Source organism: Protopterus annectens, chromosome 8.part0 (assembly GCF_019279795.1).
Source record: "Protopterus annectens isolate FY-2018-M chromosome 8.part0, PAN1.0, whole genome shotgun sequence".
Lineage (NCBI taxonomy): Eukaryota > Metazoa > Chordata > Ceratodontiformes > Protopteridae > Protopterus > Protopterus annectens.
Genome location: NC_056741.1, coordinates 1,990,020,718 through 1,990,038,032, shown reverse-complemented (window position 1 = coordinate 1,990,038,032; position 17,315 = coordinate 1,990,020,718). Strand labels below are relative to the sequence as shown.

Here is a 17,315-nt window from a genome sequence, read left to right as displayed (position 1 = left end):
GTCCTGTAGACTGGTGAGCAGGTTGTTGTTGGCACCCCTTATGAAGGGTATCTGACTATCTTCTTTATCTTTCTGTCTTTGCTTTGCAACCCGGTATAGTTTCTTTTTGCCATCTATTGACTTACTTTCCAAAAGGTGGTAGAATGCCTCTGATGCCTTGTCCTTTGCTATTGCAACTCTTTTCTTAGCTTCTTTGTTAGTCAGTAATTATTCTTTCCTAGCCTGGTCTGTCTTTTCTGTCTGCCACTTTTTTCTGCACTCCTTTTTTTGATGATTTCCTGAACTTTTTCATTCCACCACCAGCTTTCCTTTTGTACCTGAGATGTAGTAGTGCTTTCAGATGGTTAAATACAGTGGTACATTAGAATTTGTCACAATTGTATACAATTTACAGGACATGGAGTGGCAAACAGACTTTGCATAAGAGAATGGGGAGGGTAAACGGATGAGGCCAGCCAAACTAGACATTAGTTAATGTTTGAGGAATTGTACTCGGGCAAACTAAAGCGAGGATAAAAAATTATAAGGCAGTAGAGGCTGTAGGAAGTAGATCTTGGTGGGGGGGTTCTCCAAAAACACATAGTCACACCCACATGATGGAGAGGGGTAAGAGAACAGGAGGCAAACACTCTATGCTAATACAGTTACAAACACTCAAGCCTTGAAAGATTGAAAATGTATGTGTATATAATCTTAGTTTATCAAATAAGATGCTAAGAAACTAAGAGGAGGTTAAAAATCCTGTATAAGATGTTTGTGTGAAGGAAGTCTAAAAGAAGATGGACCGTTTTGACAGTAATAAGAAAGCAGGTTTGTTACAGAGTTATAATCAAGGCAACCATGTAGGAAAGGGGAAGCCAGAGGCAGGGGGAGTCAGATGTCAAGGTAGATCATAAGAAGAAATAAGAGGAACACAGCAATAGAAGTAAGAAATTTGTAGATGACATGTAACGTAAATGAATTGACGAATCTGGCCAAGGAGGGACAGAGTATTAAATTAGGTGAAAAGGAAGCAACAAATACACTCCTTCTCCAGAGATGCATTTAAGTAGGACAGAACACAAGAAACTGCCATAGAAGTGTAATGAGGTGCGAGACCACTTGACTTATGTTGGTACAAGAAGGAAGACTGTAGTATTGGGGGATAGGGGCACCCCATGGAAAGGGAGACATCCTTGAGAGCCATGATTGCTGTCTAGTAGGTTGGAGGGGGGAGATACTGGTGCAGAGGCAGATGGTAGTTTCAATGTATGTCCCACCCAAGGCTAATAGGTTCATAGGTAGGTATTAGGCTATCTGCCCGAGAGCATTTATAATCCTAGCCAGAGTGTGCCAGCTTTTTCCGCCCCATTGATTAATTAACTGATCCTCTGTCAAGCAGAGCCAATAAAGTGATCCCAGGGATGTATTTTCTGTTACCCATTCACTCGTCAAGGTTTCTCATGAAGAGTGTTAGTGAGGGGCTCTGCCTAATGTAGTTTGGAATTTTGTTCCAAAGCATGGGGAGTGTCTGTGACAGGAATCTATCCCTCCAGTATGTTCTATTTATTGTTGTGGCAAGGTTTAGCTCACTAGAAATCGTGGCTCGCAGTGATTTGGATTTCTTTAGGTGGAGCATGTCCATGAATTTTGAGTTGGACATGGATTTGTAAGTCAGGCAAAGGTCACCTCTGAGTAAGCGATATGCCACTGAATACAACCGGAGTTTTTTCAGTCGGGCTGCATAGGACATATGTTTGAGGCCAGTAATCCTCTTGGTGAGGTACTTTTGTGGTCTCTCCAGCTGTTGGAAGTGTTGTGATATATGACAAATTCGGACAGTGATGAGGTCCGTGATTAATTTTTATGAAGGAGTACTTCTGTTAGCTGGGATATGGAATATGTTTATCTGAAGCAGATGTGGACAAGAGGAAGTGAAAGAACATAAAATGTCAAAGGCAGAAAGGGGGAGCAAAGGATTCGTAGAATTAGCAGATAACTGGGGAAATAATGGTCAGCAGCTGAGTAGAGGATTCACCTTCTTGTAGGTGTTCGGGATCGGATACATTAATCTTACCAAAGAAGTCACATATATTCTAAGTTGTAGTGGCTGAATCTTGCTGTATTACCTTTAATAAGAAGAACTTCAGTAGAGATGTACAGTTTGCAGTAGGGAAGGAAGCATTTGTGTCTCAGAAATACAGTGATGCATTAAACAGTAGAGTATTAGATGTGCAAGCAGATGTTACAAGTATGAGATTTTGCTTTACTGCTAAAAGAACATATATTTACGAAAACAAACTTTTTGGATGACAGATGGATTGTATATTATGCTATTTATTCTGTGCCTGTTTTATTAAACATTATGATCATTGCCTTATGAGAGCATAGCAACACAGTGGATGAGTTATTATGAAACTGACCTCATTCTGGACAAAGTGACCTTGGTGCACCCAGTGGTTTATATCTGGGGCACCCACAAAGGTGTAGTAGTTTATATTGAAGATTGTGGAAATTATATTCACATTTGTTTCAACATCTGTGTAAGGAAACATAGCAGCATGCTGGGTGAAATATTTTGATGCTGACATCTGTTCAGACAAGAGGGCCTGTTATGTCCTCTAGTATATTTGTAAATATATGAACCTTTGTTTCATAGTGTAAAAATATGATAGTTTTAATATTTTTTGTGAATCCCTGTTTGAGGGAGTATGGTGATGTGACAGGCGAGGTATCATTTTGAAGATGGCATCAGTCCAGGTAAATTCCCCCGATTTATGTTCTCTACCTGGTATAACTGTAGACAATAGAATACCTTATTTATGTTAGAGTGTGAACAATTATATTTTTTTATTATTTTGACCGTCTCTAGAAGAGAATCATGTCAGCATTATAAGTTAAATATAATTGTGATGCTGACTTCAGTCTCTGCAGATTTGTCGTATGTGATGTCTGTGTTGCATATCTACTAAGCTGTCATAGTTTGTTTTGAATAACTATGATTCATATTTATGTCAATATCTTTGCAAAGGGGAATGGTAACATGATGGATGGGGTATGATTTTGAAGCTGACAGCAGCCCAGACAAATTGTCAACTGATAGTTGACCTGTCTAGTAACAGCTACAGATATATATATATATATATATATATATATATATATATATATATATAATATCAGTTTGTCTGATTTAATGTTATTTTTTCATATTTATTTAATTATCTCAGTGAGCATGGCAACATGATGGATGGGTGAGGTATCATTTTGAAGCTGGCATCCAATCAAAGAATCTATCAATTGAAAACTGTCTAAATGGTATGGTTAATGAAATATTGTCACTTGTTTTCAAAACTCTATAATATACGTGGGTATGTAACTTGTGAGGTACAACGTCAGTTCTTGCACCTTTGTTAAAAATGTTTGCTGCTAAACAGTTTTCACTTTTTGTTTACCTGTACCTGTTCAAGAGTTAGTAACATTGATTTTGGTATTGTTTTACAAATGGATTCTCTGAACATTAACTGTGCGCACCATTGTTCTTTTTGGGGGGGGGGGGTTACCAGGCTGCATTCATGAGCTTTTCTTAAGTGAATCATTTGAACTCCCCTGCTGTGGGGATGGATGAACTGATTTGGGGATGGATGAACTGATCTCTGCCACTCCCTGCCACCCCTCCTAGCCTGGCTGCTTCAGTGTTGAAGCTGCTGATAAAAAAATAAATAAATGTAACCTGGGTTGTATGCAGTCAGTGTACTGAATGGAGCTGGATGTAATTTTAACATTTAAGAACTGGTTATGATCATGAAGGGTAAGTCTACCTAGTTAGTAGTCTGTAGTTTTAATGACATCATCAGCATTGCTGTTTGAGACTGCACTCTGTATTAAGGCACTGGTGAATTTGCAGCTTGCAGCAGCTAAATATATTTGCATTTTCTTTTTCTTAGACTGTTCTTTGTGGGGTCTCGGGAGGGTCACCTGCCAACTCTTCTTTCTATGATTCATCCCACGTGCCTCACTCCATTGCCTTCACTCATTTTCACGGTAAGTAGCTGGCCACACCTCCTTTTTTTATATGCAGTGTTAATGATGCAGCCACATTGCTTTGAATGGTTATTTTCTTTTCCCATACTGTAAAGTACTTGTACCTGTGGTGATCTGAATATGATTGCAAACACATTTGGAGGAGGGGTAAATCTTTTAGCGATTCAGAGTTCAGGCACTGTTCAGGAGATTAAACAGGCATGATGCTTTATTTACACTGTTGTCAATTTAATGAGAAAGTGGACACAGGCATGTCAGGGCTGTGTGACCAGTGATTGAGTGACTGGCTAACCTGACTGGAGGATGAATTGTTCCTAGTGATTGGAGTTGGGAGGAGAGTATTTGGTGTCCATTGACCAGTTGGCATGTAGTAGCTTAGGCGTGTTGACTGGTGCTTAAGCTCATGCTTACAGTGCATGAATATGGTGATTGGAAGCTCAGGCGGTTAGAATATTAACCAAGAATGTGTGTTAGGAAGGAGAATGATATGGAACCGTCCTAGAAACTGAGCCACTTGGTACCTTTACCATTCTTTAAAAACTATTAAATAGCATTCATGTGTCTTTTATAGCTTACTTAATGGAATGGTTTCAAAACGTGATAAAGCAGACTTAAAAAGCACACTTCCACCTTAAAAACTTCGACTTGTAATGTAATACTTTTTAAAACACCATTTGAATCACATTACCAAAATGATTAAAACTCAGCCCTTTAGCAAACAGTTGTACAGAATGACTAGTTGCTGTGGGAAGAAAAGTGCTTTCACCCCGGTGGTTTCTTCAGATAGTCTGACTTTTTTATGCCTAAAGAAGCATGCACAAGTCCTCTCCATTTTGGAAACTGGAGATGAAAAAGCAGGTATATCTTTAACTTGGGCTATTAGTGTATGCAGTAAAAAAAACGTAAAAGTAAATAATTAAAATAAAGTAACCATTGGCGTAACCAGTTCTGTTTAAATGAGTGCTGTATCTAGCTCATTGCTAAAGAGTTTGAGGAAAAGGCGTATGCCAGGCAGTAGTTAACTAGCTGGAAAAATGTAGTGTGTGCTTTAAAATTAAAAAGAGAGAACATGAGAAGTAAATAAGAACAAAAATGCTACAATTATAGCACTGCAGAATGCGCCAGAAAGTGTGCAGAAGTGGTGGGGTAAGAGTACAAGTCATGACACTTGGACATGTAGACTCTGTTACTGAATTTGAAAAAAACAGAAATAGTGGGAGTGAGACTGAAAAATACTTAAGCCTCAAAGATCCAAGATAGTCAGCCTGAAAAATCAAATACAAACTTAGACAAAAAATAGTGTAAAGATAACTTGGTTGCCTGCATATTCATAGCCACTACTGGTAAATGCCCTTACAAATGTATCTCTGCGTGGAGACCCTAAAAAAACTCTCACAGATCCCCCCCCCCCATGATTTTTATTAATTTCTACCGTGCCCCTGGACTTTTTAGGCTACCACAATTACCACCTGATTTTTACATATATTTTTCTTTTCTTTTTTAGATCTTGGAGACAAATGGTTAATTACCATCTATTTAACATCTCCACTATTTCACTGTTCAAATTCAAGGTCAGACTCCCTTAGCTTAGAGCATATCCTACCTTCAAAATCTGATGCATAACACTTGGCCTACATTCACATGCATTAGCTGGCTTGCTGGTTGTAGTGAAGGAGGCAGTCTGGGGAGAGAGAGAAGAGGCTTCTGCTAACTGGACACTCAATCATCAAGGGGATTAATTGGCAAGGAAAACGGGTAATACAAGAAACTCAGACTGGGCAAAACATGGGAGGATGTGACAGAAGTGGTCAACAAAGGTGAGAAATAGTTACATAGGTTCATAAGTAGGTACTAGGCTATCGGCCCAAGGGCCTATGTAAACCTAGCCAGCAAGGTTCCAAAGCTTACGCCACCCAAGAAAGTTATTTTCCTGTGCCACTGTCGAGCAGAGACACAGAAGTGATCCCCGGGGTGTATTTCCTATTTCCCATCCACTCATCAAGATTTTTCTTGAAGAGTGCTAATGAAGAACTTGGCTTGATATAGATGGGTAGCTTGTTCCAGAGTATAGGAAGTCTCTGGGACAGGAATCTATCCCTCCAGCATGTCCTGTTTATTGTGGTGACAAGGTTTAGGTCCCTAGAGCGTGTAACTCGGAGGGATTGGGATTTCTTTAGGTGTAGCATGTCTAACAGCTCTGGGTTTGACATAGCTTTATATGTTAGGCAGACATCACCTCGGAGTAGACGATATGCTACGGAGTAAAGCTGGTGTTTTGAGGCGGTCAGTGTAGGGCATTTGTTTGAGGCCAGTAATCCTCTTTGTGAGGTACTTCTGTGGCCTTTCCAGCTGCTGCAGATGTCTTGTGAGGTACATTCCAAAAGGGACATTGTACTCTATAATGGGTCTAATGAGTGATGAGTAGAGGGGAACAATTACCTCTTTTTTTCCTGGATGAGAACCCTTTTATGATGTGTGCCATGTAGAAGGACTTCTTGACTACTGTGGCGATGTGACTATCAAAGGAGAGACTACTGTCCGCCTGAGTCCCAAGGTTTCTTATCACGCATTCAGTATTAAGTAGATTGCTGCCTATGTGGTAGTTCATGGGTACAGAGTTTTTACCAAAGGGGGTGACACTGCACTTTTTGGCATTGAACTTGAGGGCATGGCTCTGACACCAGGCATCTGTCTCAGTGAAGCCCTTCTGTAGGATGTCCACATCATTTGGGGACTTGACTATGGCTCCTAGTTTGCAGTCATCTGCGAACTTCGTTAGCCAGAGGCATTCTGTGTTAGCCTGTACTTCAGAGAAGTAGATACCAAACAGGAGATGTCCCAGGATGGAACCCTGTGGTACTCCACTTGTCACTGCTTTGAGGTCAGATTTGGAGTCTGCAACTCTTACAGTGTGGGTTCTGTCAGTGAGCTAGTTGGCAACCCATCTTGTGACGTAGGGATTTATACCTAGTTTAGTGAGTTCAGCTACAATTACAGAAAGGGGGATGGTGTCGAAAGCCTTGGCGAGGTCAAGATAGGCTGTGTGAACCACCTTACCCTCATCCACGGTTTTGGTGACTGCCTCAAAGAAGTCTATCGGGTTCAGGATGCATGATCTGCCTTTCAGAAACCTGAACTGGGTAGGATCCAGAGTTTGGAGTTTACCAATGTCTTTGAGTTCCATGATGATACGTTCCATGGCCTTGCAGACCAGGCTCGTCAGGCTAATAGGTCGATAGTTCCTGGGATCAGTGGTGGCTCCCCCTTTGTGGAGTGGGATAACTGTTGCTGTGTGCCATTCAGTGGGCACAAAGCCTGATGCGAGGCTATTATTGAACATGGTGCTTAAGTGGGGAGCCAGTTCGTTCTGAAGTTTGTGTAAAACGCAGCACGAGATGTTGTCCGGTTCCATGGATGCTGTGTTTTTGGCTTTAGAGAGTGCAGCTTTTACCTGCATAGTTGTGATTACAGGGACTCTGCATTCTTCCTGTATACATATGGGCCCTTTAGGGGGTGAGAGGGAGGTAAAGTTAGCACTCAACCTATCTGCCAGGATGTTGGCAATATCAGTTGGTGCTGTAATTTTCGTGCCTTTGTGCTGTAACTCCGAGCAGATCTGGGTGTTGCCATCTAGATTCTTGACATAGCTATAGAATGCTTTGTGGTTGTCCTTGGATTTAGTGGCGATTTTGTTTTCATAGCTAGCTTTGGAGGATCTTATAAGGGATCTCAGCTTCTTACTGAGGCTGACCAGGGAGCTCCTCCACTCATGGGATTTTACTCTCTTTTGCAACATGTTGTGCACTTGAACAGATGGACCATGGATTGGTTGTTTAAGGCAGATGAATGCTTGATTGATGTCTTGACCAGTTACCATTCTGTGTAGTTTAAGGGTGGTCCGTATTGATGGATAGTATCCTTTTTGCAAGGTGCTATATTGTTAGCTGCTCTGCTTTGTGTTGCTATGCACTAATTTCATATTAGTCATTTTCCGATGCCTCTGTTAAATGTGTATATCATGTTTCAGTTAATTTTAGAGAACAGACTGATTCCTGACATTTGGCTGTACTGATTACTTTGCTTTGCTTTCTGGTTTATTGCAGTGCCTGATGACCTTACTCTATGCCTTTTCCAATGACATATTTTCCGTCATTAACTTCTTCAGTTTCTTTAACTGGTTATGTATCGCTTTGGCCATCGTTGGGATGATGTGGCTCCGCTACAAGAAGCCTGAACTTGAACGGCCAATAAAAGTGAGTGAACCACTGAAGGAGTGATATGGGGTGCTTGTATATTTATAGAAATATGAAAAATGATTGTTACGTGCGTAATTAAAAGTATACATAACATTAAATATGTTTCACGATGTAGAACTCAGTGTAAATATTAAAGACCGTTTTCTGTAACATCATCTAAGATGTTTTAATTGATGCCACACAGCAATTTGTAAGTCACATGGTTTTGGAAATACTAATGTACATATGGAAACATTGCATGTCTTCAAAATTTCTAGCAAATGGCTAGTAATATGTCCAATAAAGTGCATTATACATGGGCAGCGACAATGTATTTCTCAGTTTCCTGTTTCTCATCATGCCCCTCTATAACATGCAGTGCTTTCAGATTAGTGAAAACATGAATGTAAATGTGAAAACTGGTGTTAAATGGAATTAAGGCAGTATGGTGTGATTGAGTTATAGCTTTCATTCTACAGTTATAAGGATTTGATCAAACAAATTCCATGTACAAATATTGGATGCTGACAAATGCATAAACTTGAATGACATTGGAATACAGTTAATGGAATTTTTTCAAATTCATAAATCATTTTAACCAAAAATTCTTTCTCGGATCATTAAAACACTGGCAAAATATACAGAAACAAATAGTCTGACCTTGATCACTGTAAATACTGTAAAGCTTATAAACAAAGGGATTGCGTCTAAATCTAGGGATGTCATTGTCCCCCTTTACTGAGCCCTCATTAGGCCAGTCATTGAATATGATTCAAGCCAACAACAAGGTCAGGTCATCGATATTTATTAAAATAAAAGTCAGTCTAGAAAAAAAAAATCCTTCATGGAGTAAAGAAATGTAAAATTTCAACTTCTTGGCATGTATCTAACAACTGGAACACCCACAGAGATACTCTCCTAAGAGGATACAAGTGTAAACTACATGTTCTACACAGATTCCAAACCCTTTCACTATACTTTGTATCCTGCAAACTGCTGAGAGGTTAGCTGTGTCTGGCATACAAGGCATCATTTGACCCATTATTGATGGATTTCCTGCACATCAGCAAGTCAGATGTCATCAGAATAACTCAGTCTAGGGATCTAAACCTTTTATGCAAGATCAGCATCAACAGAATGGACAGATGCATTTTGCAGAGGATACCGCTGTTATGGAACAGACACCCCGTCCACTTAAAACAAAGTTCATCCCTGTCCATTTTCAACCGCAACTTAGATGTATGGATGGGAGACAAAATTTACTGCAGGACTGCCCCCCTGTACTGTTAAATGTACAGATGTAGCTCCTAAATGCTTTATCCCCTCAACTTATCTAGCGTCTATATCAGAAGATAGAATGCTAAAAATAGCGAACGTTCTTTTATCGAACTTAAAAACACAAAATCTTAAAATTTCGAAGGAACAGATCAGCGAATTTTTTTCCCAGGGAAAAAATTCCCGGATTCCAAAAAAATCAAAAAACAATGTTCAGGCAAAATAAAGTGTTGGGGGGGGGGGTGCTTCACCCCCAACTTAAATATACCAACTCAGAGATCACACCACAGTGGAGAAAACAGCAAAGTTCGACATTTTCAAGTTTCGCGTTTTAAAGTTCGATATAAGAGCGTTCTCTAATTTAAGTGTTCGCTCTTCTGATAGAAACCCAATTATCTATGGTAGGATCTCAAGTTATTCTTATTAGGGGTAATATATAATTAACTGTGGGATGAATAGGGTCACTCTGTAACTAAATGGGATAGGTTATTTCCAGCACAAAAAGGGGAATTGACCAGGCTTCAAATGGTCCACAAGGGCAGCTAGCCTAATATTTGCCTATGAAACTATAAAAGAAATTCTTAACAGACTAAAAATAAAAATGCAAGATAAAGCTATTTTGAGTAAGATGTTCCTAAGTATTCGTCCATAAAGTGTTTCTGGCATACAGTAGATACACTTAAAACCAGGCAATAGCACAACCTTCCACCATCCTCAAATGCTGGTGAACTGATTTTTCCATGTTACTCTCAGATTATTTAAAAACTGCAATATCTTGCTTGCTAGTCTTACCATCACAAACCTTTTTCCGTGTTACTCTCCTGTTTAAAAACTGCAATATCTTGCTTGCTAGTGTCACCATCACAAACCTCACTGCTGTGAAAGTTATGTGACGTACAGTAGTTTCAGATTAAAGAAGGTCTGTTTACAGACAGAAAACAAGAAAAGCCCAAGGATCAGTGCTGCACAGAATCAGACCAGTTTTTATTGTTGTGATCCTTTTTATTTTGGAAAATAAGATGTGTGCTGTGCATACTGCTTAATTGCCATGTATGTTTTGCTACAGTAACTGCACTGCTAACTGTTACAGTAATCTGTTAGAAAATGGTACACATTCTTATTAACAAATAAGGAGCTGATCAGTGCTTACATTCAAGTATTAAAAATTAAAAAATAGATGAATGTGTACATTCTGCAGTAGCAAACATGCTATCATTGTCAACTTGAATTTTCAAACTTTTGTTCTGCCCTTACACCCACCAATCATAATACTTTGATACAGAATAAAAAAGGAAAAACTGTTTGCAATACAAGTTCTATTTATTTAGATACATCCAGTTATCAAGTGTAATATACCTGAAACAAGCATAAAGTATCCTTTACCTTTTCAAGTTACCCTGCTGCAGTCATCACACTTGGATTATCCTGCCGTCAGGTGGTCCCGCAGTCGGCCCGAATTCCAAAGTCTTGGTCCGGTGTCGGTTGCTGTCGCTTCTTCCCTGACGTCAGTGCGCCAGGGGTATACAAGAGGCATTCAACGCCATTTTCTTCAGTCTTTCTTGCCGCGCGGTGCCCGAAGCAGAAGCAGTTCGCAAGTGCCGGTCGGCCGACAACTGAGATTTTCGATTTGAATTTCAGTCCGAAGTCTTCAATAAAGCTAAGTACCCCATTGGGGAACATTTTCTTGCCTCAGTCCGATGTCAGAAAAAGTTAACAATTGCATTTCTTGTGGGAAGCAAATACCTCATAAGGACTTCCATTCCTATTGTATTCCTTGCTTAGGCCCAGACCACGACGTCACAGGTTGTCCGTTTTGCACTAGGTTTAGTAAACGAACTATCAAACGCTGTTTTGACTTCGCACGGCATTACTTTGGTAGGAAATTTAATTATATCATGCCGTCGGAGCAGCCGACGACCGCCATATATAAAAAAACGCAAGGATAAGGACAGGCAGCTTAGGAACAAGCCAGACTCCGAGGCCTCAACTGGGCCTGTCGCCGGTTGTCCGGTTTTCAGTGAGGTGCCTACGCAGCCCCTTTCGACCGCAGAACTGGAACCCCAGACAGCTGCGGATTCCCAAGCGGAGCCGATTAGGCTGACGCAGCCATCTACCGACACCGGAGCAGAAGTAGACACCGGTGCAGTGGAAACTCCTTCAGTTGCAGAAGGTGTCTTCAGACAGACTACACTCACCATTAAATCTTATGCTAAGCTTAAAACTCCTTTAAAACCTAAGAAAACAGTACATCAGTCTACAGTTCAAGGCCCCATGCCTAAGAAACAGATGCTTAAGATGGCTGAAGATTTGATTACCCTTTTCACTCTCCTCAGATTCTTCTGAGGAACAGGATTACACTTGTCCACCTTATGAAGACTCTGATGCTGAAGACTGTTTTCCCTCAGCATCTCCCCCTGAAGATTACTCCTTTGGGGAAACTTTACATACCATGAGGGAACATTTCCACTGGGAAGGCCAGGATTACTCAGATTCTAAGAAAAGGCTCCAACAGTTCCTTTTAGTACCCCAGCACAGACCTCTTGCTATCCCTCCTGTTTTAGATGTTGTGGATGATGTTTACTTGGAGTCTAGTTTAAATCCAGACTCTCTACCTCCTGCTCCAGCCAAACCAGACAGATACTACAGAGTACCTGACTCGCACAAATTCCTGTATAAAAGCCATGTAGCTGACCCAGAAACAATTTCCCAGGGTCCTAAGGGCGCAAAAGCTTCTATGGCTAAAAATCCTCTGCTCTCTGAAAGGGATTCCAGAGCCTTAGATAGATGGGGAAAGAAAATGTACACCTCAGCAACTCTGGCTATGAGAGCATTAAATTGCCAGTTTCATATGTTGAAATATCAGCAATTCCTAATGTCTCAGTTAAAACAAAAAATGAGCACACATTCAGAACAGTCTGAATTCAAGGAAATGCAGGATCTGTTGCATGCAGCTGAACAGGTGGGTAAACATACTTTACAATGCGGATTTGATTCATTGGAAGCTTCCTGTAGAGCAGCTGTTACTGGCTCTGTCATTCATAGACATGCTTGGTTAAAAGAGCAAACCCTCCCTGACCATGTTAAAGCAAAATTATTGGATGCACCTTTACAGCAGGATGTATTTGGTGTCAAAGCAGAAGAGGTTTTAAAGAAAATGGAGGATAAGGCAAAGTCTATGCAAACGGTCAAGGATTTTTTGCAGGTACAACCCCCTCGTTTCTGCAGAAATTGGCCAACAAAAAACTGATCCTTTCCAGCTTCAGACAGCTCATAGAGGGGGCAAATACAGACGCCCAAGGGGCAGAGGTCAGTCACAGGGCCCTTACAAACCTCGCCAATGGGGTTCTGCTACCCAGAAAGGAGGAGAAGACAGGCCCCAAGCTAGCAGAAGACAAACACAATGACTCTATCCTCAAACTACCAAGCAAATCTCTCCTGGCAACTCCCTTGGGAGGAAAGCTAGCATTATTTGCAGACAACTGGCACATCATCACAAAAGACAAATGGGTTCTAAACATTGTCTCTCAAGGATACAGATTCCACTTTCATACCTTACCAAGGATCAAAGGAATGCCAAACCTGCCACCAAATCAATGGGCAGAGGCACAAAAACAAATTACAGCTCTCATGGACATGAGAGCCATTCAACAGGTACCTACACAGGAGCAAGGACAAGGATTTTACTCAAGACTCTTCCTAGTCCCAAGAAAGGACAAAGCATGGAGACCCATTCTGGATCTTTCAATTCTGAACACCTATCTGCAAGTACCAAAATTCAAGATGCTAACACTACAGCAGCTTCTTCCCATGCTGGGCAAGAAAGCTTGGCTAGTCACTTTGGACCTCAAGGAGGCATACCTGCATGTCCCTATCAGACAAAATTGCAGAAGATACCTCTGCTTTATTGCAGGTTCAACGCATTATCAATTCTCTGCACTGCCCTTTGGCTTATCTACTGCGCCCAGGGTCTTCACAAAATGCCTAGCACCAGTAATTGCATACTGCAGACAAAGAGGAATTCAAATATACCCATACCTGGATGACTGCCTTATTCAAGCAGAAAGCAAGGACATTCTTTTAAAGCATCTGGCATTTGTCAAACACCTTCTAAGTTGCCTAGGGTACACAGTAAACGAAAAGAAATCAAAACTAGTGCCCTCACAAAACATAATATTCCTGGGTGCCAGCTTGAATACAATGGCCCAGATGGCTTATCTCACGCCAGACAAGCAATGACAGCTGATTCTATATTTCAAAATAATGGCAACAAAGACCCAACTCCCTGTAAGAAAAATTCTGCAGGCCTTGGGATTCATGGCATCTTGCATACTACTACTACCATTTGCAAAACTGCATATGAGGAAATTACAATAGTACCTGAAAGGTGTATGGACTCAGCACAGCAACAGCTTGGAAACAATGATACCACTCATTCCCTGCCTTCAACAGGAGTTTCTATGGTGGGCACAGGCATGTCACCTCAACAAGGATCAACCTTTCACCTTACCCACAGACAGTCAAACTATGACAACAGATGCATCGGACTATGCCTGGGGAGCACACATGGCAGGGCAGTGCATTCAGGGCAAATGGTCTTCAGATCAGAGGCATCTGCATATCAATCAAAAACAAATGCTAGCAGTACAGAATGCCCTAACAGCTTTCAAGGACCTTCTACACCCAAGACAACTAATAATAACGGACAATACCACAGTAATGTGGTTCATAAACAAGCAAGTGGGCACACATTCCTACCATCTATGCAGGCAAGCAATGACCTTGTGGAACACTGCACTGTCTTACCAGGTTCAGTTACAAGCACAATTCCTGCCAGGAAAGAAAAATACATTGGCAGACGACCTAAGCAGAAACATCATGGATCCACACAAATGGAAACTAGATCCACAAGTATTTGCAATGATAGCTTAAAAATGGGGATGCCCAGACATAGATCTGTTTGCAAGCCCCCACAACCACCAACTTCAAATATTTTGCACAAGGACCTTCCATCCACTAGCTTGGAAAGTGGACGCCCTCTCATTCTGTTGGAAAACATTAACAGTGTATGCCTTCCCTCCACTGCCTCTTCTAACAAAGGTACTGCTGAAAGTCAGATTAGAGAGGCCACAAATGATGCTCGTTGCACCAGACTGGCCACGCCAGCATTGGTATCCAATTTTAAGGAACATGGCCCACAGTCCACCATGGATTTTGCCACAAATTCCTCACCCGCTTACCCAGCGAGACAATCAGATTCTACACAGCCAGCTCAAGACTTTAAACCTGGCTGCATGGCAAATTACCTAAACAACCAGCCAACACCTTTATCCAAAGCTGTTATGGATGTCATTCTGGAGGCCAGGAGGCCCAGCACCAGGAAAACCTATTCAGACAAATGGAAAAGATTTTGTGCCTGGAGCCAGGCTAAAGGCCTAAATCCCCTTGATCCAAATATCCCTCAGATTCTACAATATTTAACTGAGATGTTACACAAATGACTTTCCTTTTCATCTATTAAGATCCACGCCTCAGCAATTTCAGCTCATTACAGCACGGATCCTCCTTTATTCTCACATCCACTCCTAAGACAGTACTTCAGAGGGGCTAAGAACTTAAGACCACAAAGGAGAGCTCCAACACCTATTTGGGATCTCAACTTTGTTCTGGAAAAGCTTACACTGCCGCCCTTTGAACCAGCTTTTTCAGCTGATTTAAAATTTCTTTCATGGAAAACTGCCCTACTACTAGCAATAATCTCAGCTAGAAGAGTCTCAGAGCTACAGGCACTAATGGCAGTGGAACCTTTCCTCATTTTTCATCAAGACAGAGTCTCTCTACAAACTTAACCCTTCCTTTATGCCAAAGGTGGTATCCAGTGTGGCCCTAAACCAAACCATTCACTTGCCCACCTTCTTCCCAAATCCCCAGAACAAAGGAGAAAGACTCCTGCACTCTTTGGACATTCACAGGCAATTACGTTACTATTTGGATAAAACTATGGCTTTCAGAAAAACTGACCAGCTCTTTGTAGCCTATGCTACAGGATCACAAGGAAAAGCTATCTCAAAACAGACCATTTCTAAATGGATAGGGCATTGCATACGTTTCCGCTACACACATCATGGGAAACCAGTACCTGCTAACATTAGGTCCCACTCCACCAGGGCTACAGCTACATCAGCAGCCTTTCTCAGGGGAGTGCCAACCATGGATATTCTTGAGGCTGCAGCTTGAAGTTCAGTGCACACCTTCACCAAACACTATCACTTACCTCTATACTCTAAGACTAGAGCTGGTTTTGCCACTGCAGTTTTGCAGGGCCTACTAGCTTCTTCTAACCCTTTTTGACTCAACCTCCCATCCTTAGCTTTGGGATTCAACCCAAGTGTGATGACTGCAGCAGGGTAACACGATGAACATAGTACAGTTTTGTACCTACAATAAATGTAGATGTTCGAGTGTTCACCCTGCTGCAGTCCAGGTTACCCTCCCTCCATCCCCTCTGAACCAGCTGAACTTATCTCTACAACTCTATCCTATACTACCTCTGTGGTGTATTTGCTTGTGCCTAAGGGTTTTGTTTTATTTTTATATAGCTATATGTGTGTGTGTGTGTGTGTGTGTGTGTATATATATATATATATATATATATATATATATATATATATATATATATATTGCCTACCTATTGAGGGCACCTGATTTCTTGCCCCAGATGCCTCTCATATACCCCTGGCGCACTGACGTCAGGGAAGAAGCGACAGCAACCGACGCCGGACCAAGACTTTGGAATTTGGGCCGACTGCGGGACCGCCTTACGGCAGGATAACCCAAGTGTGATGACTGCAGCAGGGTGAACACTCGAACATCTACATTTATGGTAGGTACAAAACTGTACTTTAGTTAATAAGGTTGGCTGTATGTTCTTAGCTCATTAGGGGTTTGTTGTATATTTGTAGTACAGCATAAATTCCTTTTGTTCCACTTATTAATCGGGAACCTCCATATTTTCCTGTCAACATTTTTCAAGTTCATCTCTTTTATTTCAAGCATAACCTTTCTTACGTCTACCGTTGTAAGTTTCTTAGTTTTGCCATTTTTTTGTTATTGCATGTTTTGCAACTGTCAGTATCAATAAAAGAACTGCTCGTTCCTTGTCTTAAATGTTTTATTTAGTCCTAATTAGCATCATCATGTCTTCTATCTCTTTCCCCACAGTTTTATTTATTGCTAGTTGCAGTTCTTATTTATAACTTTGCAGCTCTGAGCAGTCCCAAAATATGTGTTCCTAGGTGCTCCTGTCTTGTCCTTCACATCTCCAACATGAGTCATCAGTTTGCATGAATATTTTTTGAATCCTGAATAGAGTATATAAATGCCTATAAAGTAATTTCAAAGCAAATACCCTGAGATTTCTGGATTTAGTGGAATGTCTAAGGAGGAAGCATAATCTCCTTTCCATCATTTGCAGATGCTTATTCCAGTCCAACCTCACCTTGATTACTTGCTGGGTTCTCAGTTATACTAATGCTGTATATGCTTTACCTGTTATTTTTTTCCTTACTGCCTTGCCCAGTACTAGTTTATATCATGTAGTCTTTTTATGTTTGGTTTCTTTGTCTTCTGTGTTTTTCCTGTTTCCTTTTTCTCTGGTTAATCTCATGTATGCCATATGGTGGTCTTATAGTTCAGACAGGCATTTAGCTTCTTCCCATTCCAGTGTTTTATTCCCAATAGTCATTTGTTTGCCAAATCTGTTTTCTTTTTCTTTTTCTGAATTATTGC

At 41.0% G+C, this 17,315-nt stretch overlaps 1 protein-coding gene across 1 annotated transcript in view; it reads left to right on the top strand.

Moving 5' to 3' along the window:
* SLC7A5 (solute carrier family 7 member 5) overlaps positions 1-17,315 on the top strand; it is a 445,177-nt gene that overhangs the window by 358,782 nt on the left and 69,080 nt on the right. The window contains exons 7-8 of the mRNA XM_044081532.1: positions 3,924-4,020; positions 8,124-8,273. Of these exons, the coding sequence (XP_043937467.1) occupies positions 3,924-4,020; positions 8,124-8,273 (247 nt within the window). The remainder of the gene's footprint in view (positions 1-3,923; positions 4,021-8,123; positions 8,274-17,315) is intronic.